Here is a 27,281-nt window from a genome sequence, read left to right on the forward strand (position 1 = left end):
TACATGGTTAAACGGCGACATATAGAGAGTGGACAGAACTCAGATGTCACAATGGAAAACAAAAATCGTATAATGATGCATTATGTTTTCTTTCTGTCACTTCAGTTGTCGTATGCGCTTGTCTTGTTCATCCTACAATTGAATAGTCATACGGCGCGGTCTTACTTTGAAAGGCTGAACAGGAAGTTCTTTTTATTTGCGTAATTTATACCTTTATTGCAGCTGGTCTGACCGCACTCGGTCACAGATAACCGGGATTTCACTTTCCACCCCCCACGGTTACGGTCACTAGTTAACAGAGTGAAGGCTGGGCGCTGGGGGACGGCTCGCTAATCTCCCAGAAGCGCGAGCCCTGTTTGTAACGGAGGCGAGAGCCGGAGAATGAGAGCGCGAGCACTGCAGTAATGATGCGTTTTATCCTGGACTGCCTGAGGACACCGCGAGCGACAAACCCGAAGGATGAAGGGTAAAATTACCGTTAAAGCTCTTCTGGAAAGAGTGAGTGTTTTACACTCGCACGAGTCCTATTGTTTTATTATTTTAAAGGGATTTTAAACTTTAAACTAACTAAGTCGTAAGTGGAGGCTACTCGTTAAACTTAGAACACCCATAATTCAGGTTTAGGCTTTAAGTGAAAATAGTGTAGGCTACAGCAGCTCAGGGCCTGTCCCAGGTTTCTGAGAGATTTAGCAGACGAGCTAAATGAACCTAACGTTCATTAGTATGGGATGTGCCAAATGTAACATCATTTAGCCTACAGCGGCTCCCAATCACGGGTATATGTCAGCCATGACTCCATAGGATACCTCTGCAGTTACCGGGGTGAAAGATTGTGGAGTAACATGAAGGAAGAGGTACACTTATATATATATATATATATAATTCACCTGGATAGCAGGTGTTAAGTACATGAAGAGTTTGTATACGAGCTAAAGTCTAATAGCTAAAAGTAATGGATAAATTGTCGATACAATGAGTTAAAGATGTGTACTTGGTTGAACAAATCATCTACAAATAGATGGTCAAGATAGAAAAAAAGTAACAGTTAAATTATTATCATATTAAATGCATGAATAAATGAAAAAGAGCATCTAAATATCGATATATGATCGAAGACGACAACAACAACAATTAAAATGTCGATATAGTTAGCTAAAATGTAGGAAATGATTGAATAAATCAACTAAAAATTGATAAATGGTCCAAGTATAAAAAAGTAACAGATGAATTGTCGGAAAAACGAGTTAAAACTAATTGAGAAAAATTATAAAAGTGGAAAAATGATCAAAATAGCAAAAAACAGATAAATAGTTGAAAAGGTTAGCTAAAAATGCCAAACAATCCTTTCTGAAAACAGATTTTGAACCACTGAGCCTACCTACAGTGGAGGGTAAGTACACTTACTTAATAGTGTATGTGAATTTGTCACAAGCTTTTCTCTCTTTACCTTAGTATCCTATTCTATGACTCCACAATATTTCAGAGGGAGCTGTTGTACTTTTTAGTCCACTACATTTCACTAGTTAGTTTGCAAATCCAAAACATACAACAACAGTATGTAAAGTATTTATTAACATCACTTACTATATAATAATAATATATAAAATATAAGCCTAGATATTTCCCAAAAGACTTAAGATTCTGAGGTATTTTATGTATTTAAGTAATTTACTGGCTCGTCATTTGTAGGTTGCTTTATCGGTAGGCTTTGCATGACAGCCAGTGTCAAATAATGTTATTCAGCGTGGCTGGGTTACAGCTGGTTGGCTACCCTTAGCTTGCGTGCACATAACATTATCACTAGGAAAATACTATCCGAGTGAATATTATAGTTGGCCAACGTTAGCTTGCAAAACTAATTTTGGCCAATGCTTGCGGACTGTGTACGGAGTGTGAGCCGCAGGATGGTGACTGCAGTTCACTAAATGGCCACTGGTGTCACTATCGAGGGGTGATTTCTGAAAGTGACCTATGGAAACTTTGAGTGGATTATTCCTTCTTCAAAGCAACATTGAATAATAGTGTGTAAGAGGGTTTTTGGTAAGAGAAGTTTAAAAATATTTTGATAAAGATGGATCAATGTTTCTTTTTTGTTGTTGCAAAAACAACATTGGCCATAGCCAGCTATTGTTTAGCTCTTCATAATAATAGCTGAAGATTGTTAATGGAAACACTTAACATATTAATAGACCAGATCAAATATATTCTGCTATTGCCAATGAATCATTTAATGTTGTGTCAGAAAGAATCTTCCAGTGCTTCCGATGCTTAAACTGCTCAAGCAATATAGCAATACAAGTTAACTTGAAGGTCAGCAGTGGCAGTAGCAGCAGACCTATGCTGAGTCAACTGAAGTACACAGCTGCAGTTCATATCAAATATAATGTCTGTTGTTGAGGCACGCTTATTGCAAATTAAAGCATTTAAATCAATTGTTGTTCAAGTGATTCTGATCCATTTAATTCTTTTAACAGATCAGAAGAGTGGTATTTTCAACCTAAATGTCGATGGCTGAATGCAGGAAGGAATCCCAGCAGTAACTAGGTTAACATCAGCACTCTTCTGCAGGCTTGTGTTACAGTTGTGGACAGCAGCTCAAATCATAGTGACACAGTAGCTGTACAGTAGAAACTGCTCACGCTGTCAAGCTCAGACTCAAAGGGACAAAATGGACATGCCTGTTAGGGCTGTCGAAATAATGAAATACAGCACTATTGACAAGACGAGGGCAACCGCACGTGACGTCACATCGCAACATAAATGTTCAGTCTTTGTTTTTTAAGACAAGAAAGTGTTCCAGAGCTTCTGTCTGACATGCAGTGCTACTGCGTACCTCTCAGTTCAAACAACAAAAATGTCTATAATACCGCATACCTAGTGAGGCATCCTAAATCCCCACAAGGGAATTTATCGCGACAGCCTTAATACTCATGACTAATCACATGTCTAATTTGTGAGCTGTGTTCAAAACCCCAAGGATGTCCAATATAGTTCATTATAATTTTGTGCATACATTTCGGAGCTTTAATTACTTAATCAATTCACCAGAAAACTAATCAACTGTTCAGAATTGATTTATCAGTATTAGGCATTAGTCTTTTTTCGGCAAAAATACTGAACATTCTCTGGTTCCACCTTTTCAAACGTGAGGTTTTGTCAAAAGGAATATGTTTTGGTTTTGGACTAAACCCATGTTGATGTGGGATCTTAAAAAAATATGTAATGGGTACTTTTTACTATTTAGAAAAACTATTATTATTATTATTAGATTAATTCAGAGAATACATTTTATGGCACATTTATCAATAATGAGAATCTGTGGCAATCATAATTAATATATTAAATACATCAGTTTAAGCATGTACTTTTATTTCTAGTGTAGATTTTGTTAAACTGCCTGTCATTCTTAAGAATGGGCATTTTAAGTCATTTCCATATTCGAGCATAACCCCACAAAATCTTACCTTTCTGCGCTGCACAGACACTAAAGATTAGCCGACATGAAGACAAAAAAAAGATATCCACTAACATTAAGATGTGGCAATAATTCAGTGATTTGGCTGGTAAAAAAACTGTGGCTGGTTTACCTTTTCATCTGCTGCCACTTTGCTCTGTAGACTATTGCTAAAAAGTTCAAATCAACCTTAAATTTCCCCACTCCTTCCTCACGCATATTCTACACTTTTGTCGTTGTTGGTAGCTTGTACTCTAGCTTAACAAACGGCATCAGCTTGCTGAATTGTGGCGCTTGCTCACACTGCTAACATTAGCCAATGACGTAATAAGAGGTTGCCTCTTATCCGTCTTTGCTGTTCACTCCTTGTGCTTAATCCACAAATAGTTCATCATCAAAGTGGTTGTTCTATAATGTTTAATGTTACATGCACATTCTTTTTATCTACATTAGAAATATTTCCATACATCACTCTTTTTCCTGGTCACCATTCTGCCTGTAACATTTATTGTGTGTGAAAGTGTTGAATAACTGTTAGCCATGTTTAATTACAAAGGCAGCTGTTAGCTTCTTTGTGCTGTTATACTGTTAAATGTACAATATGTACAATTACAAATACAATTCTATTGTTGGGGGTCTCTCACATCTAAACAATAACAAAAAAATATTATGTTTTCATAATAATACAATACACACATGCATACTTTAAAGTGTAACTAGACCCCTCCATTCTGCTAGCTCCCTCCCTTTAAAAAAAATGCATTAGAGACCTGCAAAGGACAGTGACTTTAAGGGGCATGGTTTTAACAGCGACTGGAGTGATTAACACACTGACCACAGCAGTGTAGCAGGAACAGTGAGCTGGTAGTCAGAGCTTACCGGCCACGAGCAGCTGCTGTCAGACTCAATGTCCGTGCTGGAAACACAGAGTCTGCTGGAGGCTCGTTCACACTGTTGTAAAGGTTTCTGTGTGTTGGCTGTGTTGTAGCTGAGCTAGCAGCTGTGTTGTAGCTGAGCTAAAGGCTGTGTTGTAGCTAAGCTAGCAACTCAGAGAGGCTAACTGTCCGGTATGTGTGTGTGTCTGTGGAGGGGAATGTCATTGTGTGGGATGAAGGTAAAGATCGCAAAGAAGAAATTCCTGTGAATGATGTGTCTCCATCAGCATAGATTAGATAATGAGCACAGCGGTTTCACAGACTCCCACTCAAAGCAGAGGCTGGGGCAGGTGGGACGCCCTCCACTGATTGGAGACGTTAACATTTTTTTTATGTGGCCTTGCATGGTACAGAGTGAATTAAAACAGTAGATGGTTTGCTGGGGCAATTTCAAACCATAAAATGCAGATTTCCATAGAAATGGTAAGAATGTTGATATTAACAGCAGCATTGATGTGTTTCATCACAGTGTAGTCATATAATTTAGTTCAAAAAACATGTTTTATGGTAGAGTGCCTCTTTAATTAGATTAGATTATAGTAAGCAGTGATCAATAGTAACTGTAAATCATGAACCTTCTAATAAATTCACGACTCGTGTTGATTGAAGCAAGAAAGAAATGGTGACATTTTAAAAATACATTTGTGATTTTTTATTCATTGATTGGCGATGTTTGCCTGTGCTGCCTCTCTGCTCCCTGGTATTTTTATGAATGGCTTAGTTGCAGCTTTTTTTGTTGTGTGTGTGTGTGTGTGTGTGTGTGTGTGTGTGTGTGTGTGTGTGTGTGTGTGTTTGGACCGATGCATACTGCAGTGGCCAGTGATGGTAATGGAGGAGGAGAAGGAAATAAAGGAGGAGGTAAGAGATGTGTGAGGAGTAGAGAAGCAGCGCAATGGTAGGAGGGAAAGAAGGAGGGGGGAGGAGAGTAGAGGAGAGGAAATAAATTGTCTTACGGATGGAAAGCCTACTCTACTGCCTTCACTCTGACTCATCCCCCTCTCTCTTGCCATCCTCACATTGGTGCAGTCTGCATGTGTGCATTGATCACCACACACACACACAGACACACACCCACAGACACTTTGACAGAGGCAGCTCCACCTCCTCTGCAGTGTAGAGACAGCTAGCGAGGGCAGCAATGGAGGAGCCAGCAGTGCAGCAGGAAAAAATAGAGGGATCATGGGAAGGAGGGCATGATGGAGGGAAGGCAGACTGGAAGAATGAGTGCTCCCTCTCCTCCCTTCTGAAACACTCATGTTTTCTCTGCTGGTCGTCTCCCAGGGACACAGACGTCGTGGAAACTGACGAGAGAGCCCTCGCCAAGGCAGCCGAGATCAGAGTAAGAAGACCGCAGCATCTAGCGCTGGTGTGTGTGTGTGTGTGTGTGTGTGTGTGTGTGTTTGGTTTTTATATGTGTGTATGTGTGTTTTGTGTTGGTATCATATTCATTTGAGTTTGTTAAATCATGTGGACAGGACATAAATCATATGTGTGTTTGTAGTTTGGACTCCACCATCACTGCATTTCCCATGATGCTTTCATGTGATGTCATGATGCTGTAGGACTAGTCTCAGACTGGATAAAGCTGTGGATACACACATGCTCAGTGCAAATCGGGTCTGGTCCTGTAGCCAGGTCCTGTGCCAAAACCAATCACTGGATTACTCTAGTAATGAGAAACCCTGCAAGTATACACATTTGGGAAGATAGACTCTGTAGACTTTTTTTCTGACAGGAAGGCATGCAAATTTTGCCGCAAAATGTGTCAAAAGGTTGAGCGGCACCAATGTTGGAATCATCAGCTATCTTGTGATAATGGGCACAACAGCCAATGTTTTCAGGGCTTCCGGTGTAGCCAGTAGATATCCCGAAAGCGGATAAACCAGGCCAACAAATCCTCTGCAGTCTGATTAGCAAATTGATATGATGGAATGGTGAGAAAGATACATTTGCATAATAAGTTAAAGCTGCAAAAGACGCTCTGGGTCGAACCACTAACTCAAAGGGTCAGCATTTGACAACCTGGGACTGAGACACATCAATCAAATGTCTTCCTTGGCTCTGATTGGTTGTTTTTACTCTGAGTGGCCCATTAGGAGCACTAGGAGGAGGCAGAGGAAGCAGATTTTAAGAAGATTATCTGTCTCATGTAATTCTGTCAGGATATAGTGAAGGTTTTAGAAAATACGACAAAAATGACAAATGAAAAAAAATGACATAAAGTTATTTTTCATAAACGTTACCTACTGCAGCTTTAACAAAAAGCTAAATCTTTGTCAGATGATAGCCAATGGGATTGCTTTTTGGCCAGTGTGTTCTGCCTCTTTTGCTCTCCACATGGACTGTTTACCTGCACACAAACAAACCAAAGCCTGCTCAAACCTGATTGGTCCAGAACCTTTATGATGCCAAAACCTTGGTCATATATTTTTCCACAGATTCTGGAGCTCTCCCTGCTTCCAGTCTTTGAGCTAAACTATACTACGACACACACAGATTTTTTTGTTTTGAAATAAACAAATAATAATAATGATAATTTACTATTCCCCTTTAGAAGAGAAAAGCTTTACAATTTTTTTTCATTTTTTAATATAAATATTTGATATGTTGATCGATAATATATGAAATTAATTTTCAAGCACCCAAATAATAAAAGATTTGGTTCACAGCTCAGTGTTTTTTAAAATAACTTAGTAACTTTAAGAAAACGTAAAATAAAAACTTAAAAGATTTAAGCCTTTTAATGAAGAAAAGTAACTTATCTCAGAAAAGATCAGAGGTCAGCAAAACCTTTCAAAATGTATTTAAAGACTTTGTTAAAATTGAAACATTTAGTGAGGACAGTTGCCTTGAAATTATGAGTTTTTAAAATTGTTTTACAGTGTGGATAAAACAGACAAGCTGTTCTTCTTACACAAAATCTTACTATATTTGAACCTGCAGTTGATTTCATGTGGAGGTGAGCACGGTACATGTTAATGTGATTGTGCATTGAGGGCAAATCAAGTCACTGATTACCTATATAGGATCATCTGGTTGTATTGAAAGCACATTTCAGTCTCCATTTCCCACCTCTGTGTGTGTGTGTGTGTGTGTGTGTGTGTGTGTGTGTGTGTGTGTGTGTGTGTGTGTGTGTGTGTGTGTGTTTGTACCTCTCCATGCATGTATCATCCTTCCACAGATGAGTTTGAATCATTCTTAAATCCTGAACTGTGTGTGTGTCTGTGTGTGTGTGTGTGTGTGTGTGTGTGTGTGTGTGTGTGTGTGTGTGTGTGTGTGTGTGTGTGTGTGTTATTATAGGAGCTGGAGAATGCAGTGGCGGTGGAGAACTTGGAGCTTCAGGAGCAGCAGTCGGACCGCAAGGAGCTGGAGGAGACTCTAGTTAAATTAGAGAAACACAAAGAGAAGCTGATAGAACAAATAAAGGCAACTAGACAGCTCTGCTATGAAGAGAGTCAACAGGTAATGATGACCTACTGCTGTACAGCTAGTTCTTTCTCACTGTAAACTGCATGAATACATCTTCAATTAATTAAATACAGAATGTGTACATATAAACAAATAACTGATGTGCAGGTGAGTTTAAAATGCTGCCTCTGTTACAGTCTGTGATGCTGAAGTCCATGTTTACTTTATTGACAGATTTATGATTTGAACATTGATCATTTTGCATTTTTTCTAATGGCCAGCAGGGGGCAGCTCCATTCATGGCAAAAGGAAGCCCAGTTGCATGTAATGAAATAGAAAATGACCCTACTTCTCACTTGATTTATTAGCTCAGTAAACAGTTTCCAAATAAGTTTATAGTCTCAATCTCTAGTTTCAGTCTTCTTCCATACAGCATGATGTTCATTTAGTAACTGATGGTCCCATTTAGAGTAAAACAGACCATAAAGCAGGGTATGCTTTAGGGCGAGGCTACCTTGCGATTGACAAGTCATTCTCAGTGAGTCTGTCCAGCTCAACGTACCAAACTTTCAAACTAGGCAGTGCTGATCAGATATCAATCAAGATTCTGTTACTGCATTGACTATTTCTCCCCTAAAACCATTTCACAAACAGTGACAAATAGTGTACTGTTTAGCTGGAATATAAGATAAACAAGAGTTGAAACCAAGTGCAGGCAATAAGCAACAAGCACTACGTCACTGCTGCCGGCTGCAAAGAAATGCTGAAATTGAGGCTTCAAACCAATGTGTGATGTCATAATAGTTTGAGGCTTGGATTGGACACTACTTCAGATATTTCTTGATAATCACTTCACACTTTACTAAGGGGCCCTAGTAATACAGGATATTTAATTTTAGGGATTAAAATGATTAAAAAAAATAAATTAAAAAAAACCATTTAGTCCATACCAAGATTTGTACTGAGCAGGGTATTAAAACTGGGTGATATCCAACTAAGACCTCTTTTTCAGCTCATTTGTTTCATGTTTAATATAAAATGTCATAAATAAGAAAGCTGCCAATACATTGTAATGGAAGAAGTTCTGTACATTCATGTAAAATAGTATAGAATTGCTTACAGCATCAACTATTCTGAAGGTGTATGCACCAGGACTTACAGTATTGTGAGAAATTGGTCTTCGACTGTTTTTCCAGAAAGCTTAGGAAATGTAAGTACATAGTCTAGAAGTGTAGTATAAGTAGCAGCTATTCCATCAAGAAGGTGTGGTGTATCAGTGGGTTGATCATGGGACCTCCCTGAAAGAGACTGGTTTAAGTTCTGTGTGAGGCAGGTTCTTATATTTATACTGGCTTTCAAATTAGAAATTTGGATGTGGTTTCAGGATCCAATAGAATGTCACCATTGCAAATCCAAGTGAAACATGGTCTAAATGTGAATGTTATATCAATAGTCATTGAAAAAACTTTTACTTTTGACTGTCTTTTCAACTGAAAAACCATGTTGTTTCAATGTCAAAATCATAACCCTAACAGCAACTGCAACAGTAAACGTCACTTGAGTTATTATTATTATTATTATTATTATTATTATTATTATTATTGTTAAATGTAATTGGCTAGTAACCAAGCGTATACCCTTTATAGAGACATTATGTGCTGGTACTTTTGTCTATAGGATGCAGGAAAGCATGTATGTCAACAGACAGAAAATGTTGTTTATAAACCTGCCATCTTTAATGATGTGGTAAACTAATGGTGAGGTGACTGAGAGTCAGCACTGCTGCAGTACCAAGACAGCTTTCACTCTCATTCGCATGCCTCAATGTGTGCATATTTACTCTAGCATTTTGCCACTGGCCTAATAATCCCTCTAATATTACCAGGCCATGTTGGCCATCTGTTCTTATAATGTGATGGCCAGACATTAGGTGAAGGGGCTTAGTCATTCCAAAAAGAAAAAAAAACAGTGCATTGACTGTAACTGTACTAACACGTACTAAAATGTTGCATACACATTTACCATCCCACAGAGTGAGTTTAACGCTCTATGGTTATATATACAAAATGTACTGCCACTAGATGTCACATGTCACATTAGAAAAGAAACAATTGATTATTTACACCCGATTGGCTAACATTAGTAACGTGAGTCGGGGAGCGAGAGCAAACACCTGCAGCTGCTGACAAGCTAACGTTAGCTTTCAACCATAATGTGTGCTACCAAACAAAGACACATACTCTCCACTAGTGCCGCTGACGGCCGCCGACTCCAATGTGCTCCTCCATGCTCCCCTTGGCTGCACTGTCAGAAACTTCTGAGAGTTAACGTAAACATGACGTAACATCCGCTCTCAGCACGTCATCACGTTGATGACGTGCTGAGGCGGGTCAACGTCCACGTCCCAAACAGAGAAGATCACAACAATAGCATGTCTTCATAAACCAGCCTTGTTCGTCTTCATACAATATGTTGGGAAGTTGCAGTAAATATCAATACAATATGTTCTATATCCCTTTGTGTTGTGTCTCTCCTTTGTCTGTTAAGATAACTGAACATTTTGTGAGTCTCGAGGCATTGTCAGCCTTTATATCTCATTTGTAAATGCTTAATAAGCCATAGATAGTGCTCACTTTAGATGAGCTCGTGCAAAATACTTAATTAACAAGTAGTAAGTGCTTTGTAACTGTGAATTCCTGCATTAATAACTGTTTATAGGCCATCATTAGAAAAGGAATTTGTTGTGAGTTTTATAGAACATCTGCTAACACAGTCACTAATCATTAATACATGTCTGAATAGTGGATGTGCAAGTGCATGTAGAAATGTACAGTACAATGAAGAGTAAAACATTTATAACTGTGATTATAAACCACATAGTAATGACTATTTACAGCAGAATCATGCTTTATAAATGATGAATTCAGTATTTACTAATCCATAACTAATGTGCTTATCAATGATGAATAAAACATTTTTAACTGTGTTTATAAACTACATACTAATGTGTATTCATGCGTTATAAATGATGAATTCAGTATTTATTCATGCTTAACTAATGCTTAATAGTGTGTACTCATTATAAAGTGTTACCCAAGATTGTTTAAGCACAGTGGGACTTGGAACTGATAGGGCCCTGGTGAAAGCTGATTCAGACATGCTTTAAACTAATAAATAATACCAACACTGGACTGGCCCTCTGTCCTTTCTTTGCCAGATCCTGTCTCTGCAGGCGGACGAGGTGCAGAAGGAGAGCCAGGTGGAGGAGTATGAGAGGGAGCTTGCCAGAGCCAGGTGGAGGCTTAAGAAGCTGAGAGAAGAGGTGAAGCAGGCCAAGAGGAAGGTGGAGGAGGCTGGAGAGAGGAACACTCCTCTACAAGACTCCATCAGGCAGTCCTATGAAGAGATCCTGCAGGTAAAAGAGGATGTTTACATCTGTGTGTGTGTGTGTGTGTGTGGGTGTGTGTGATGTCCATAATGTGATCATAACAAAAAGATGTATTATACATTATGAATATTTTTTGAATATTGAAAGTGTATTTTCATCACTTAGCTTAAAACCAGACTGAACCTGTGCAGTGTCCTCACTATAATGTGTTAATGTCTAATGTTTTTGTTTCATTTACTGATTTTAATTAAAAGCAGGATTCAAAGAAAGTAGACTTAACACTTCTCATATCTATGTTTCGATGGAGCCTTTGACTTCTCTAACAATCAGAATAAGAGCTCAGCCACATCTTTATCTGAAAAAAGTGTCTCATTCTGAAAGAAATTCATCCCATTTGAATGGTTGGATTAAACCCCTAAATCACTTATTGAACAGAATAAAATCTGTAATTTGAACACGAGGAAACACCAGCTATGGAAACAGACTGGAGAGAGAGAGGTTGTGATGTCATTCCCTGCTCAGGACACCATCATTCTAAATCGCATACTTTATATAACCTTTAAAGAGAAATCAGTCTAAATCTATCTCTGTTTTCATGTCTTTCGTGTAGGAGGAGCACACTTTGTGTTCGCTGTCAGGAGGTGCAGTCACTCCAGAAAGCCAGCTGGAGGAGTCAGCATCTCCCGCAGACACCACTGAAGATGATCCGCTTCCTATGAGGCCATGGGGAAGGAGCCAATCACTGCCCGCCTATGCTGACCTGATAATGGTAAATCACAGCAATCATGCTGAGTAAACAACACTGTGGACTCTTGCAGACTGGGGATGTGGAGTTGGACATTGGCATTTACCAGACCATGAGGGTCTAAAGGACAAGATCGTGTTGCATTATGGGAAGTGTAGGATCCAGTGTTTTGGCTCATGACCTATACTAAGGAGACATTTCGCACAAGTCCCCAAACTTTATTCCAGTTCACTACTAAGGGCTCATGCAGGCTATGAGGCTTTTGCACAGTTTACATATATATTTCATATTTGTCCCAAACAAATCTCATAGATCTGGGATCCACACTTGTGCCTGTATGGGCAGTCCTCTAGTTCGGAGAAATGAGAAAAGTTTCCAAACAAGTTTGATTGCTGAAAACAGGATGCTCCTGTAATGAGGGCACCTTGAAGACAGAAGCAAGAAAAAGAAGAAAACCATCCCACTAATGATATTATCAATCCAACAGGTCATTAAATACGATTTATGTGGAATTATTATTATTATTGTTATTGTTATTATTATTATTTGTATTAGTAGTAGTAGTAGTAGTAGTAGTAGTAGTATGTATGTATGTATATTGAACACTCACTCTTAACATCAGTAAGATTTCTGTAGATTAAAGGTTGATTTATATTCATTTTCTCCACCACAACCTTTGCCCAACCACACATCAACATGACAACGGAGTCCTACTCCTCACTCAAATACGCGAATATGGCAGCTTGCTCAGTGGCCCTATGCTTCAAACTGGGTAGGCACTCTTTAACGTTATGGTGATATGTTAAAATTTTCCACCTGTCTGGCCACCATCAGTCCAACAATCTGCAACTGCCGATACATTCGTGTTTATATGCGCATGTGCTACACCAGTGCCCCCTGCCCCATTAGTTGCCGCTGGGAGATGAGTGGCAGCTTTTCTACATGTAACAAGCGCTAACAACTTCAGTAACCAAAATAAACTCACCAAATATCAAGAAAGGAAAAGTCTTCATTAAACAACTGTACAGTATAGTAGGTGTGACTACCTTTATCCCATTGATCCAGTTGCACTTACTTTTCTCTGTCTCTCTCTGTGTTTGTTTCTCTGTTTCTGTGTGGGTGGCTACCAGAGGGCCAGTGGCTCGTCTTTCTGCAATAATCTAGCGGACACCAGGGAAGAAGTAGATGACAGTGGGACCAGCTCACCAAGGGTAGCTTCACTGATCACACTGTCAACCAGTCTAACATAGGACTACCAGCCAGCAGTGGTCACTGTTTAGATAACATGTCCTCCTGGGTGTGTTTTCATGTTTCACAGATAGACAGATCGGACATAGAGGATGACCCAGAGGAGGGGGAGATCAACAACACAGGAGAAAATGAGAGAGAGAAGGAAGAGTCCACTATTAACCCAAACCCTCTCAGCCAATTGGATTTCTACCAAGCTGACCCCTTCGACCGTATGTATCAGTCACAGAACCTAAACTACTATTTCACTGAACCTTTTGGTAACCAAATCAAGTATAGATTTAATCTCCTAGATTGAATGTACACTGCACCACCCTCTTACTGTATCTCACCTTCACACAAGCCTTAGCCCCATCCCAAGTTTTTAATGTAACCTAGCTTGAAAATATGGGACAAAGTCAAGAACATCCCCTGGAGATTTTAATTGTAAAATCTTCCAAACTAAAATACCACCTTGCTCCTCTTTAGTACTTCTTTTCTCTACAATCACTGTTGAACTAATTTTTCTCCAGAACATAATTGTATGTGTATTACTTTTTCCACCATTTTGGGTTTGTCGAAAGCAATGAGTACTGTGTATGCACAGTGCCTGTATAATGTGTCATTATAGCATCATTAGAGCCAGCATGTGTACCCTGTGCTGAATATATGCTGTACTCTTTTCTTTTTCTGTTTTTTTGCTTGGTTGGTTGTATATAGTGACTTTTTCTATTTCTTTCTTACTTGATCTGTAGACGACCTCTTCAATGAAGACTTGTTCCCTAAAACTGACTCATCTGGTGAGTAATATTGTACAAGTAACCTTATTTTACTTGATACTTTAAGTGGAGGTAAGGATCTTGTTCTGGACATTTTGTTAGAGGAGATGACAAAATGAAAATAAAATAAGTTCTAGTGAATGAATTAATATCAGCTTATGATATTGATTTACTTTGTCTTACTGAGACCTGGCTGTGCCACGAAGAGTATGTTGATGAATGAATCCACGCCCCCCCACCCACCCCAGTCATTTTTAATACTCACATTCCTGGTGGAGTAGCAGCCATATATAATTCAAGCATTTTAATTGATCCTGAACCTTAACTAAATTATAATTCATTTGAAAGCCTTGTTCTTAGTCTTTCTCACCCAAACTGGAAAACACTGCAGCCAGTTCTATTTGTTATAGTGTACCGCGCTCCTGGACCGTACTCTGATTTTATATCTGAATTCTCAGAGTTTTTATCAAGTTTAGTCCTTAAATCAGATAAAGTAATTATTGTAGGTGATTTTAATATTCATGTGGATGTTGACAATGACAGCCTTAGTAACGCATTTATATCATTAATAGACTCAATTGGCTTCTGTCAGAGTGTAAATAAACCAACTCATTGTTTTAATCACACTCTTGACCTTGTTCTATTATATGGCATTGATATTGAACATTTAATAGTCTTCCCACATAATCCTTTCCTATCTGACCATTATTTAATAACTTTTGAATTCATACTATTAGATTATAAGCCATTAGGCAAAACTTCCTGCAGCAGATGTCTATCTGACAGTGTTAACCCTTCCTGGGTACATTTTTCTACCATTCCGTTTTTTATTTTCATGCTATTTTGGCTGTGTTCAATGAATGAAGCTCAAACTTGCCAAAGGTTATTTTGCATTTTGTTTAAAATTCTGGTGTTAGTTCCTTAAATTAGCTTAAAATGGCTAAGCTACGCACAAACCCACACATACGTTCCTACGGCAGAAAACTGCCGCATTGACAACCATTCAAAACACCATTTTTGATCCCATGTTTATCTTAACATAAACGAATGCATTCCTTTATGTTAAGATTTCATTTTAGTCTATAAGCTTTCAATTTTAATTTTTTATATTAATCCACCACATTGCATTACTTTTTCCCATTCAAAGCATGCAGCACAATTTCACACTTTTTACTGTTTTCTGCCAGGGTGCCTACTGAAATGTGTGTGTGTGTGTGTGCGTGCGTGCGTGCGTGCGTGCTGCGTGCGTGCGTGCGTGCGTGCGTGCGTGCGTGCGTGCCCAACTTCACAAGTCTTTTCTCTTAGAATCTCTTATTATTGAATTATAAACTAATTCAATAATAAAAACTATGAGTGGCGAGAACCAAAAGAAATGTGACTTTGTTTGGGTTCTCGTTCAGGCTGTTGTTCAGGCTGTTGATGCAGGTGCACTGCAGTCATGGTTATAAGTATGAGCAGTAGTGAGGGAGTAGTCATTTTAGAGATGGCAAGGCATTACAGCACACAGGAGGCACTTGAAATAATCATGGGCTCCAAGAGCGAAGATGGCTCCTTATCCTCATCCTCCTCCTCTGAGGACTCTGATTCCTCCACGGAGGAGGCCTCAGAGGTAGAGACAGATAATCTGGTGTCTACCCCTGACTCATCTGAAAACTCATCTGAAGATGAAATTGACGAAGCAGCAGCAAAATTGACTTCAAAAAATGGAAAAATAACTGGTCTCAAACAAATTCTGAGACTTTCCACAACAGCGGAGTTATGTAAACATATTGGCCTTTAAAGGGTTAAAATATCCAAAATATGATATCTATTTGATATCTATATTTCAAGCTGGAGTAGTTTTAAAAGATTGACTCATTTAAAGTAGAAAAAAATATTGATTTATAAGATTTTTACAGCAGTTTTTGCGAAGGTGGCAGTTTATTGCCTTAGGAACAGATGTGTGATTTTAGGAACCCCTAAGGGTTAATAGAAGAAAATAAAAACAACCCCAGGTTCCTCTTCAGCACTGTAGCCAGGCTGACAGAGAGTCACAGCTCTATTGAGCCACGTATCGCCATAACCTTAAGTAGCAACGACTTTATGAGCTTCTTTTATGATAACATTATTTCTATTAGAAACAAAATTAATCATCAACTGCCATCAACAGGTATCACTGTCTCTCCAAATACAGGAGCTTTAACAAACGAAAAAGACGGCCACCCACCTAGAGCTGGGGTCTGTCCGAGGTTTCTGCCTCTTAAAAGGAAGTTTTTCCTTGCTGCCATCGCCAAGTGTATGATTGACCTTTTTCTCATTGTCTATTGTTAAAAAAAGAAAACAAAAATCATAATAAATTGTAATATCGAATCACAATACTTGTAGAATAATAATAACAATATATATTAAATTGGCAATCAAAGTGTTGTGATCCAATCAGGAGATAACCAAATCGTCCCAAATCACAAACCATAAAAAAAATACTTTTAGAGTAGTTGCATGTAAGTGCATTTACTCAACACTTCACTTTTAATTCAGTTTTACTGATGTAAGATTTTGAATGCATGCATTTTTTCATTGTGGTATTACTACCGCTACTTTTAGATAAAGGATTTCTATCTGCTGCTGACACAACTCTGACTAGACTTTTTCTTTGTTTTCCATGATAGAAATTATTAAATGAAAGTCGGACAGATGTAACATTATAACTGGCATTCCAATAAGCTTTTGTTAAATAATCTGTTTGCCAGATGGATTCACTTCAGACCCTTTCAAAGGCAGTGATCCGTTTGCAGCAGACATTTTGTTCCCAGAGGCGACCATCGGCACTGATGGAGGGGCGGGAAATGTTGGGGATGAGGCAGACACCAGTCTCTCCTGTGCTGAAAACAAAGCCTCAACAGGAACTCAGTGCTTTGAGTCTGAATTCCCCGACGAAGACAGCGACATAGAGATCAGCTACAGCCGAGAGGACCTGGACGCCATCGCTGTAGTTGATGATTCTCATGGATTTAAACCCATTCAGAGCTCATCAGAGGAGCTTGGGCTGGATCCCATCCAGGGCTGGAGGTCCCAGGGTCAGTATTCTGTAGAATCAGACCCTAATGGGTATGAGCTGGACCTTGGCGCTGTCTCCCCTCCCTCTGACATAGAAGAACACAGTCTGGGATCTCTAGCTGGAGATGCTATCGTAGAGGCAACGCAAGGACTGGAACAAGGTACTTTATACATAAATCCATTTCCAAATTTTAACTCATGTTTCATGCCACTTAATATGGTCACTGTTGAGCTGTTAGATTAATAGATAGATACATTAATAATCTAAGCATCAAAGAACGATTATACAGCAATAAAATAAAACAATATTACAGTAATTTATGTAGTACACGTATACATATTTTGTTATTTAATTTTAATTTATATGATATGTTTTTCTACATATCATTAAACCTGCTGGCTTTTTATAGACTTATAAACATTTAACGATAGTGTTTCAAATTATAACGTATGCAAACTTAGTGTCATTTTAATGATTTCAATTTTATTTTGTTGCTTTTTAGGGTCCTGAAAATTCTCACCCTGATGGCTTATACTTTTTGCCTTGACCCCTCATTGTTTTCTTCTCCTAGGTATGAGTTCTGTTTCAGCTCAGGCTGTCCCTGAGCTCAAGAAACAAGTCCTGATGGAACCAGATTTGACAGGTGACATAGAAGAAACTCTCTCACATGATGTTACCTCCTGTCAGGGGGCAGAATGGGTAAGCAACATCAAAGAGGAACCCGGAAACCCTGCAACTCCCCAAAACTCGCTAGATTCCCAGGACTTCTTCATCCAGCCTGACTCAGATCAGAACAGAGAGCTGAGCTTTGAATTGAGCTATGAACCAACCAGTCAGTCTTCCTTTGACCCATACGGGTTTAAACTCAGTCCAGAGCATTCTAGTCACACCCTCTTAGACCCGGATGAAGCTGAGCTGAGTCCAGAACCTGCTGAAAACGATCTGACCTTTGACCCTGAGCCATCCGCATCTCAACCAGATCAACTGGACTTTGATTCGTATGGGTTTGACATCACTTCCTCACAGATTGCACGGGACTCTGACCCTTATGGCTTTAAGCTCAGCCCTGAGGAAGGGAACCAGGAGGTACTGGAAGTCTGTGGCCATGATAACCAGGAGGCAATGGACCTTTGCACCTATGACAACAATGAGCAAGTAGAACCCCCTAACTATAGCAACCAGGAAGTACTGGAACCTCATACCCATGAAAACCAAGAAGTGCTTGAACATTGTAGCCACAATAACCAGGAACTGCTGGATTTGTGTAACAATGGAAACCAAGAAGTGCTGGAACCTTCTAGCCTTGACAACAGGGAGTTAGTTAGCAATGAAAACCAGGAACTTCTGGATCTCTGCAGTCATGACAACCAGGAGGTGGTGGAAACCTATCGCAATATCACCTTTGAGGAACTACTTGAACCTTGTAACTATGACAACCAAGAAGTGCTGGAACCTTGTAGCCATGGCAATCAGGAACTGCTGGATTTCTCCCATCCTGAAAATCAGGAAGTGCTGGAAGTGGACCATGGCAACCAAGAACTACTGGATTTTGACAGCAAAGAAAATCAGGAAGTTCTAGTTTCAGGTGGCCACGACAACCAGGAACTCCTGCATCTCAGTAGCAATGATGATCAGGAATTGCTAAACTTAGGTAGCCATGACAACCAGGAGGTGCTGGACTTGTTGAGTAAGGAAGTTTTCCCCGAAGCAAATAATAACCAATGCAGTGTGGAACCAGAGCTCAATGTCAGTCCCACCAATAACAGCTCAGACAGTGATGTGGCATCAGAGGACCTGCTAGGACTTGAACTCAGTAACACCAGTATCTGCACTACCACCAGTACTGCTGACACCCTCAACATGGCTGTCAGGAACATGTCCGCTAACCAGGACTTTGCTACATCCAATGCTCCCATGAGTCACAACTTGTTAGAAGGTGACCTGGGTTCAGTGTTCGGGGCTGGCGGATACATCGGTTGTCCTGATGTAGCGGACGACCTAGAGCCTCTGGACAGAAGGCAGGCAAATCCAGTAGCAGAGCCAGTACGACCAGTCAGACCTGTTAGGCCTCCTCGGCCTTCGCTCAGGGTGAGTTGAAAACCAAACGCATTCAACTCACATAAGTAAACTCCTGAATACAGGTCTTTATGGGTCCACTCCAGTTCAGTATCCGAGACCCGACCCTCAAATTGGTCCATGTCAAGATTATATTCGTTGTAACTGGGTTTGCCAAGGTCCGGTTGTATTTGGTTCTGTTTCAACCACATTTTGTGTGCTTCAGTCTAATCAGAATGGGTCTGACTGTGCTTGGCTCTCCTTTGGACCGGATCTGATTCTTCTTTTGTTGGTTCCTCCTGGTCACTTTTTTCATAGTTTGTGATCTTTAGTCAAACCACAACTAATTATTATAGGGACCTAGTCACGCCTTCAGTAGTGTCTAAATTACATATAGTGTCCACCAGAGAGCACACGTTTCAGCTATAAAATATAAATGGGATATGTTAAGAAACACATTTGCCAATAAGAATAATTGTTATAACTTCGAAAAGAAAAAAATCGAATGATGATATTGGTATAGGACTGCAACATCCAGTCACTGAGCTCTAGAACACAGGTGTATTTTAAGGCATACTTGTATGGTTTACCACCTTGGTTTAGACTAAAATATATCAAGAACTACATGATGGATTTAGATAAAAAAATTTGTACAGACATTCATAGTCTATGGAGGATAATACCTAATGATTTTGGTGAGTCCCTGACTTTTCCTATAGCGCCACCAACAGGTTGACATGGATTGGATTGCCATGTAATATGGTCGAAACCTTCATGCCCCCCCACAAGATGAATTGTTGAATTAACTGATCCATTGACCTAGTGCCATCACCAGCTCAAATTGGTTTGGTAGCTTGGTTTATGACCTGCAATGATAGTATAAATGATATTTTGAAAGAATGTGTTTATTCCTGCAAAACAAATGTCATTCTTATCAGCTGCAGGTACACTTTTGTGTAATGCACATTTGCAAAGATTAGCATTCTAACAAGCTAAACAAAGATGGTAAATATGGTAAACATTATACTTGCTAAACATCAGCATGTTAGCAGTGTGAAAGCAAGCATGTTAGTATGCTATTAGCTGAAAGCACTGCTGTGCCTGAGGACAGTCTGACAGAGCAGCTAGCATGGCTACAGACTGAGAAAGGTGACTAATAGTCATAGTCAATAGTATACCCTCTGAAATTATTTATTTTCTGCTTTACCAAGCAACCTTTATGCACATAGTGCCAGGGTTCCCACTCATCCTGGAAAACCTGGAATTCTGGAAATTTAGAGACTAGTTTTCATCATGGAAAAACTTGGAAATTGATTAAAATGACCAAATATCCTGGACACACCAGCTGTAGATATGTCATATCTACATGCATAAAATCCTTTAATGATCACCTTTGCATTTGTTTTAGTCGTTGATATGCACATGCACAGCGGTGTTAACTTAATTTACAAATTTTCTTGATTTTGAACTTACTTATGGACTTGGATGGATGGCAGAATTAATGTTACAGTTAGAAGAAAACTGTAGAGATGGCAGCAGAATGATCGACTGTGGTGAAAACAGCCAGGAGTGCCACAAAAGCAAACTGACTGAAATGAACCTCAGACACTTTATCTTGAACCCTGCATCATTAAATGCCGGTAAATTATGACCATATGTGAGCAGAAAGTGAACTCAACACTGACATATCAATTTTTGTTGATAGATGGTTGCATATTTAGACATCCAGCAGTTAGGGAGCAACAATAGCGACATTTGGAGTTACATTTGTGTCACCTGATAAATCTAAGTCCTGTATTGTCAAGAAAAATTATATTTTTTTCATAAAGAGTGGTAACCCTAAGTGCACCCTGCCTGTAAAAATTATACTTGGAAGTGGCTTTAGACAAAAGTGTCAGCTGAATTAATCTAATGTGATTACAAAAAGATGTAATTGGATGCGCCCTCATTGACGTTTTGCAGAAAATACAGTGTTGTTTTGCTGTTCTTCGCAATTGTGCTGAGATCCATTAGTGATGACATTTTATAGATCAGCAAACAGCTTAACCACTTTATATCTCAAATATCATGGCTTATAATTTGTATAATTTCTAATCACGTTTATCATTATGCTGTCCATTGTTTCAGGCCAAGGAGAAGGCTCAGTCCCAGGGCATCGACCTCAAGTGATCACCAACCAACGTGGGTTCACCATGTCAGCAGGGTTCCCACAACAACATCAACACAAGCAATGAGGAGGATGAGGAGAGAAGTAAGAGGACGGAAGACAGGAGGGATAGATGATTCTGCTTTTATTTATGGCAATAATTCTAGACATTTGTATGTTTGGAGCTTTTGAAGGGAACATTTTAGTCTGAATGGAATGACGAGTTGTAGGCAAGATGTAAAAACCCACTAGCATGGGTCCAGCATACTCCACAATATTTAACCATGACTGGCTCACGGCTTCAGTCTATTTAGTGATTTATAGAAAATGACAACATTCTTTGAGGGTGGTCTTAAAGAAAAGAACTGATTTCCTGTTCCCAGATGATGCTTGTCAACTAACCATAAGGTTGACATTTTCTGTTATTTATTCACAATATCAGCTGCCAACACACTCCTGTGTCCTCTAAGTCTTTTAGTTGAGCTTTCTGACAGGGCTAATTGGTCCACCATGGAAGAAATCTCCCCGATTTTGATTTGAGCTTGGTGTTGGAACATGTGTAAGTGGTCACACAGATAAAATGTGTATATATTACGTACTCTACTATTGTGGTTTTAAGATTATCTAGTCAATAAGTAGTTTTAGGACTAAATTGGATGACAGCTGTAGATAGAGTTTGGTCGGGTTGTACAGTGAGTGCATATCAGTACCATCGCCATGGTAACGTGCCCCAGAGTTTTCAGTCATCAGTTACTTTAAGGTGCTCCTTAAAGAGTGCCTTAGGAGCAGGCTGAAAAGCAGTGTGTCACTGCCATCTCTGGTTTCAAGTTCCAAGCCTGTTTCACCTCTAACCACAGCATGACTGATGGGTGGGGTCAGAAGTTTGCTTCGCTGCACCTGCAACCAAACCCAGCAGTGATGTCACTAAATCCCGGAGGTCACCTGCACATCACTGCCGCAAGGTGAGATATTTAACCACTGGGAGTCAGCATGAGCGAGATTTTCAGATCATAATCAGTAGCATTAAACAAATAGATCATCACTTTGTCAATGTTAAATGGCCTCTAGACTGCATTTCACGACACCAGTGTCCCAGTTCCATACCATTTACTTATGTTAAATCATAAGAACTATCCACTAATGTTAACTGTGCACTATTTTGGTAGTAAGGATACAAGTCATTGATTTTCCTAACTGTTTGTTATTAACACAAAAGGATAGGTGTGGAAGTATGTGCAGACAGATATACTTTGAAATACTACTGCCAGTTTTAAAAAAAACTAAACTAAACAGTGAGCAAAACTTTTGTTTCCAAAGATCTGTTTTCTGAGCTGTCTTTCTCGTCCGAATTTACTGCTGTGAAAAGCATTATGTTGCATTGTGGGGACAAGAGTCTCCTCAAAAAACACAGGACTCAAAATATTAGAAAACCCCTGAAAGAAATTCAAAAGGGTAACATTAGTGTTAACTTGAGCTAATATATCAGCTGGTTCAGAATTGTAATGCCGTAAAGATCAGCACGATAACATCTGCTGTTCTTTATTTCCCCTACATAAATCATATTCATTAAACTTAGTTCTACTCCAGGTTTTCCCCCTGGTCATCTACGACCTCCCTGCAGTGCACCGCACAGTGTGAGAACCTGGCTTTAGAATAGGAGTTGGTCCCCGGGCGCTGCACAGTGGCTGCCCATTGCCCCCAACACTTAGTAGGTCAAATGCAGAGAACAAATTTAGCTATCATACCTAAATCATTGTATTCACTATTTTTGGAAAGCCACTACCAATTAACCTTTACAAACAAAGCTAGAGAGGTTTTACTCTTGGTTTGGTTTTCTGGGTTGTTCTGAAGCTGTGTCACGGCTTTATCTTTAACTTTTCAGTTGTGAACAGCTCATTCATTTCTGCATGCATTGTGGGGTAATCAACAGCAAACTCAAATTATATAAATTATTGTAAACACCCTGCACACTGAAGTTGCTTAGAGTTAGTATAAAGTATGGAATTGGGACCCAGCTAGAACCAGGAAGTGGGTAGGATCTGACACGAGCAGCGCTTTATTGCTTTATAGCACAAAACAGTACGGAAATGGGCCAAAAGCTTTCTTACAGGCAGGTACCTAAAGGGAGGTCTGATAGGCCAATAAGCAAATCATTCCAACATGTTTACCCTCATCAAACCAAAGACATCAGAGAGGGTGAGTGAGCTCAGACAGAAATGGGCTATGTGTAATCTGCCAACTCAGTTATGGCTGCCTCTGAAGACTGCAGTGTCCAGACTCTGTCTATGTATGGCTCTGGGTTAGGTGAGGAGAGTAGTTAGTCCTGCTGGTTGAATGGTTTAAGATAAAACTGCATGTAGTAACACATTCTTTTGCAATAACTGGCCACTTGGGGGCAGCAGAAACAAGTGAACACAACACTGACATATCACTTTTTCAGTTGATAGACTGTTGCCTATTTACACATCCAGCAGTTAGGGAGCAACAATAGCGACATTTGGAGTTGCATTTGTGTCACCGGATAAATCTAAATCTAATTGTAACTCTTTTAGCCCTGTTTTTAGTCTCTAGCAACTCCCTGCGACCGAAAATGAGGCTCTGAAAGCAGTGCGAGTGAATCAGATCTCTAAAGTTGTGGCCAGACAGCTAAACAATGAGCTTAATCTCGCTGTAAAGCCCTGTAAAGCCGAGGGCAGCTGCAGATTAAGGTGATAATAATCTGTTGTTTCATCAGTATAAGTGACCCCTTTTACACTGTCAATTCATACATTCTTATTGTTATGGATTATAGCTGCAGCAACCGTTAGCCAATTAGTTGTCAACTATTAAATTAACTGCCAACCTTTTGATAATTGATCAATCATCTTTTCTTTTTTTTATGAAAAAAATTTCAGCTTCTTAAAATTGAATATTTTCTGGTTTCTTCAGTCCTCTGACAGTAAACTGAGAAAATCAACAGATTAATCAATAATCAAAATAATTGTTAGTTAGTTGCAGCCCTGTGTATGAAACAGTTCACAAAGGCTGTGTAACTAATTCCTTTCTTTCTGCAGTGCACATTAAATGAAATACAGTGAAATATACATATTTATAATAATCCTTATAAACAAGAATAATGTGAATGTATGATAGCATGTTGGTGTGTCCAACAGTCTACCCTTACACTGGAACAGACTTAGCTGTCACTGAAGGAACATTTCAGTTAATATTAAGTTTCAGTTCATGCCTACCTCATTAGTACTTTGCCATGACTGCATGACAACACTGTGAAACCTGTAAGAGCAAGCATTCTGTGATTTTGACACTGTATTCAATGTACATGTCCCGTATAACCAGGACATTAGAACGTGTATACGGGAAGAGGAAATCTAGTAGATATATGAATATGAATATATCCATGTGAGCCAGTTGTCAGTGCTCTCTTCTTTACAAAGTCATGTTCAGTTAAATGTTGCTTTCTGTTGAATAGATCACATTTGTCATTCATTCAGTACAATAGCTTTACAGGCACAGACACTGATAGTCCTTTACCACAGTATATGTCATTTTATTCCAGGATATCTATAGATATTGCTATATATTCCATTTTCTGGAAAATATATTGAGAAATTATAAGTAAATAAAATAACCAGACATAATTTCTTGTTTTTGCTGGGTATTTCATTCGCTGAAATACCCAGCAGATGAAAGCACATCTTGTTGATGTTTGTACAATGATATAAACATCATCTAAAAATTCAGATTTTCAACAAAGCAGTCCCGCTCAGTGATTTGCATAACTGCCCAGAAAACCTTAAACAACAAGTGATATTAAATGGGATAACTAATATGGTATTGACACTTACGATAATAAATATTGAGACAATATACTGTATCCCCTACGATACAATGCACTGCGAAACAATACGAAACAATTCTATTGTCAGTTTACATAGACATTTCTTTTGCATCCTTGGCTGGAATGAAACCTAGATTGAGCATACAGTTAAACATTTATCATGCAAAGACAAAACACATCGAAACGCATGAAAAGTGTTTCCCATACCTTTTTATACTGATTCCACATTTTGTTCAAGTCAGAAATCCAGTGTGATCCCAACAAAGTAAAACTCTAGTGAACCATGATCACAGTTTTCAGTTTGTTAGAAGCACACAGAAAAATGCTGCCACTCCAACTACTGGCCTATTGACATACTGCCTGACCTACATACTGGTCCTACTGGTATCCTCATTGATTTGTTGTTTGTAAGAATTCAATAGTTTTTCCTTGCCGCCATGGCCAAGGTCTTGCTCATGGTGGTACTGTTGGGTCTCTGTCAATAATGTTATAAAGAGTTCGGTCTAGACCTGCTCTATTTGAAAAGTGTCCTGAGATAACTTCTGTTATGAATTGGCGCTATACAAATAAAACTGAATTGAATTGAATTGAATAGTTTGTATGATACAGTCATCATATCCTTGTAATTTTTCTGCTTCCATTTCAAACCACCTGAAAGAGAATGAAGCTTGGGTCTGACTGTCTCATTAATGTATGTCAACATGTTATATTCCCATGTCGAGATGTATTCTATTAAGTTTAAAATGTATTCTTTGTCCTAACACAATGTCGACTTTCATCATGATGATGACCAAGTTATATCACTTAGCAAGAATCTTTATTTTTATCAGTACTTCAGAACATAAGGGGCCTCCACAGCAAGAACCATAACCACATCTTTATAGAAATCCTCTTTTAATCATATGATGTGACAGTAAGATCTCCATCCATATAAGGTACCTTCATAACATCGTCAGTCCAACTACCCATACTGCTGTCCCATATTTGTGTACACTCACGTTTTGCAAACTATTTTAACTCAAACTTTCCAACTTGTAGATTTTATTTACAAGATTTAATTACAAGTTGGAAGTCAAGCGACCATGGTGTAGTTAACATTAGCTTTTTACTTGTGGTGGTCGCATTTACACTTCAAAACTGGCGTGTGGTGTTCATTAGTGAAATTATCAATGATACTTACAAAAAACATGTAAGTTTCATGAACCTTTGTTTGCCACAGTGCATATTTTCTGCAACAGTCCAAAATCCAATATAGAAATCCCATTAGCTGTTTGTCGAAGGGATCAGTTTGTGTTACATGAACCAACCGGTTCCTGGTACCGATCCAAATTACAGTCATTTATACGACAATATTACTGATTGAAAGAACTGTACAAAAGATTTAAAAACATTTCACAATTTTCTTCCTGGAGATTCCTCCTAAAGCATGAGTGGAAATGTATGAGTGTTCTACATCTGAGTTATGGAAAATCAACTTTCCACTCCCCAAAACCAAAAGAACATGTTTTTGACTGATAAATGGTGTCTGTTTCCTAACTTTGGAGAACCTGTATCACTGTACATAGGCACATGTAGCACAATAGAATCTCATTCTGTGCACTGTAAAAATGCAAGCAAGCTATTTTATTATTTACCCAGATTGCAGTTAAATTATTTGTTGTTGTTCAGATATTTATTTATGTATTATTTATTTTTATATAATTATTTATTTACAGGCTGTTAATCTGCTGTAACATGACTGAGACATGGACATGATCAGGATGTTATTGAAAGCAGCTGTTCAGAGACAGAGAAGAAAAAATTGCTTGTGGAGCTTTTCATTTTTTGCAGTGTGTATGTTTTCTATGATACAGATGTATGCACTTTAAAATCCATGGTTGAGTGAAATAATATTTAAAACAACTTCTGTGTTTTTTTCCTGTGATGATAATACATTTATGTGAGATGTTGTATGTGTTGCTGTCTAAACGTGAGGTTCTGTGTTGGACAAAATTAATAAATAAAAGTCATCTATGATTCCGGCACATGGTCTGGTTCATCCAGAGAGTCTCTTTTTAAGTCATTTCCATTTCCATTTTTCTTGACAATATAGAACAGCACTTGCTCAAAACGGTCAAATAGTTTACCGGTAGGCCTATTACTGACTCCTTTTTTAATGATGCAGGGTTCATACTGAATATTAGCTCACCTTTATGGCGCACTTGGCTGTTCTCACCTCAGTGTTTGTTACAGTTAACAGTTTGTATGAGCATTTCCTGCATTTCCACTG

The 27,281-nt window shown here is 38.9% G+C and overlaps 1 protein-coding gene across 4 annotated transcripts; it reads left to right on the top strand.

Annotated features, from left to right (window-relative positions):
- Positions 1–217: 217 nt before the first annotated feature.
- LOC127369693 (uncharacterized) lies at positions 218–27,036 on the top strand. Of its 4 annotated transcripts, none has more exons than XM_051411319.1 (11): positions 218–466; positions 5,671–5,755; positions 7,690–7,851; positions 11,015–11,212; positions 11,796–11,954; positions 13,061–13,141; positions 13,249–13,390; positions 13,913–13,957; positions 16,666–17,133; positions 17,545–19,061; positions 21,156–27,036. In XM_051411319.1, the coding sequence occupies exons 1-11, from the start codon at positions 405–407 to the stop codon at positions 21,195–21,197; spliced, it is 2,961 nt and encodes a 986-aa protein (XP_051267279.1). In that variant the 5' UTR covers positions 218–404; the 3' UTR covers positions 21,198–27,036. The 4 variants fall into 4 exon arrangements, with proteins under 4 accessions (XP_051267279.1, XP_051267286.1, XP_051267262.1 ...); XM_051411326.1 differs by having other exon boundaries at positions 5,671–5,728; XM_051411302.1 differs by lacking the exon at positions 218–466 and having other exon boundaries at positions 5,338–5,755.
- The last annotated feature ends 245 nt before the right edge of the window (positions 27,037–27,281 follow it).

This window comes from Dicentrarchus labrax, unplaced genomic scaffold (assembly GCF_905237075.1).
Source record: "Dicentrarchus labrax unplaced genomic scaffold, dlabrax2021, whole genome shotgun sequence".
Classification (NCBI taxonomy): Eukaryota; Metazoa; Chordata; class Actinopteri; family Moronidae; genus Dicentrarchus; species Dicentrarchus labrax.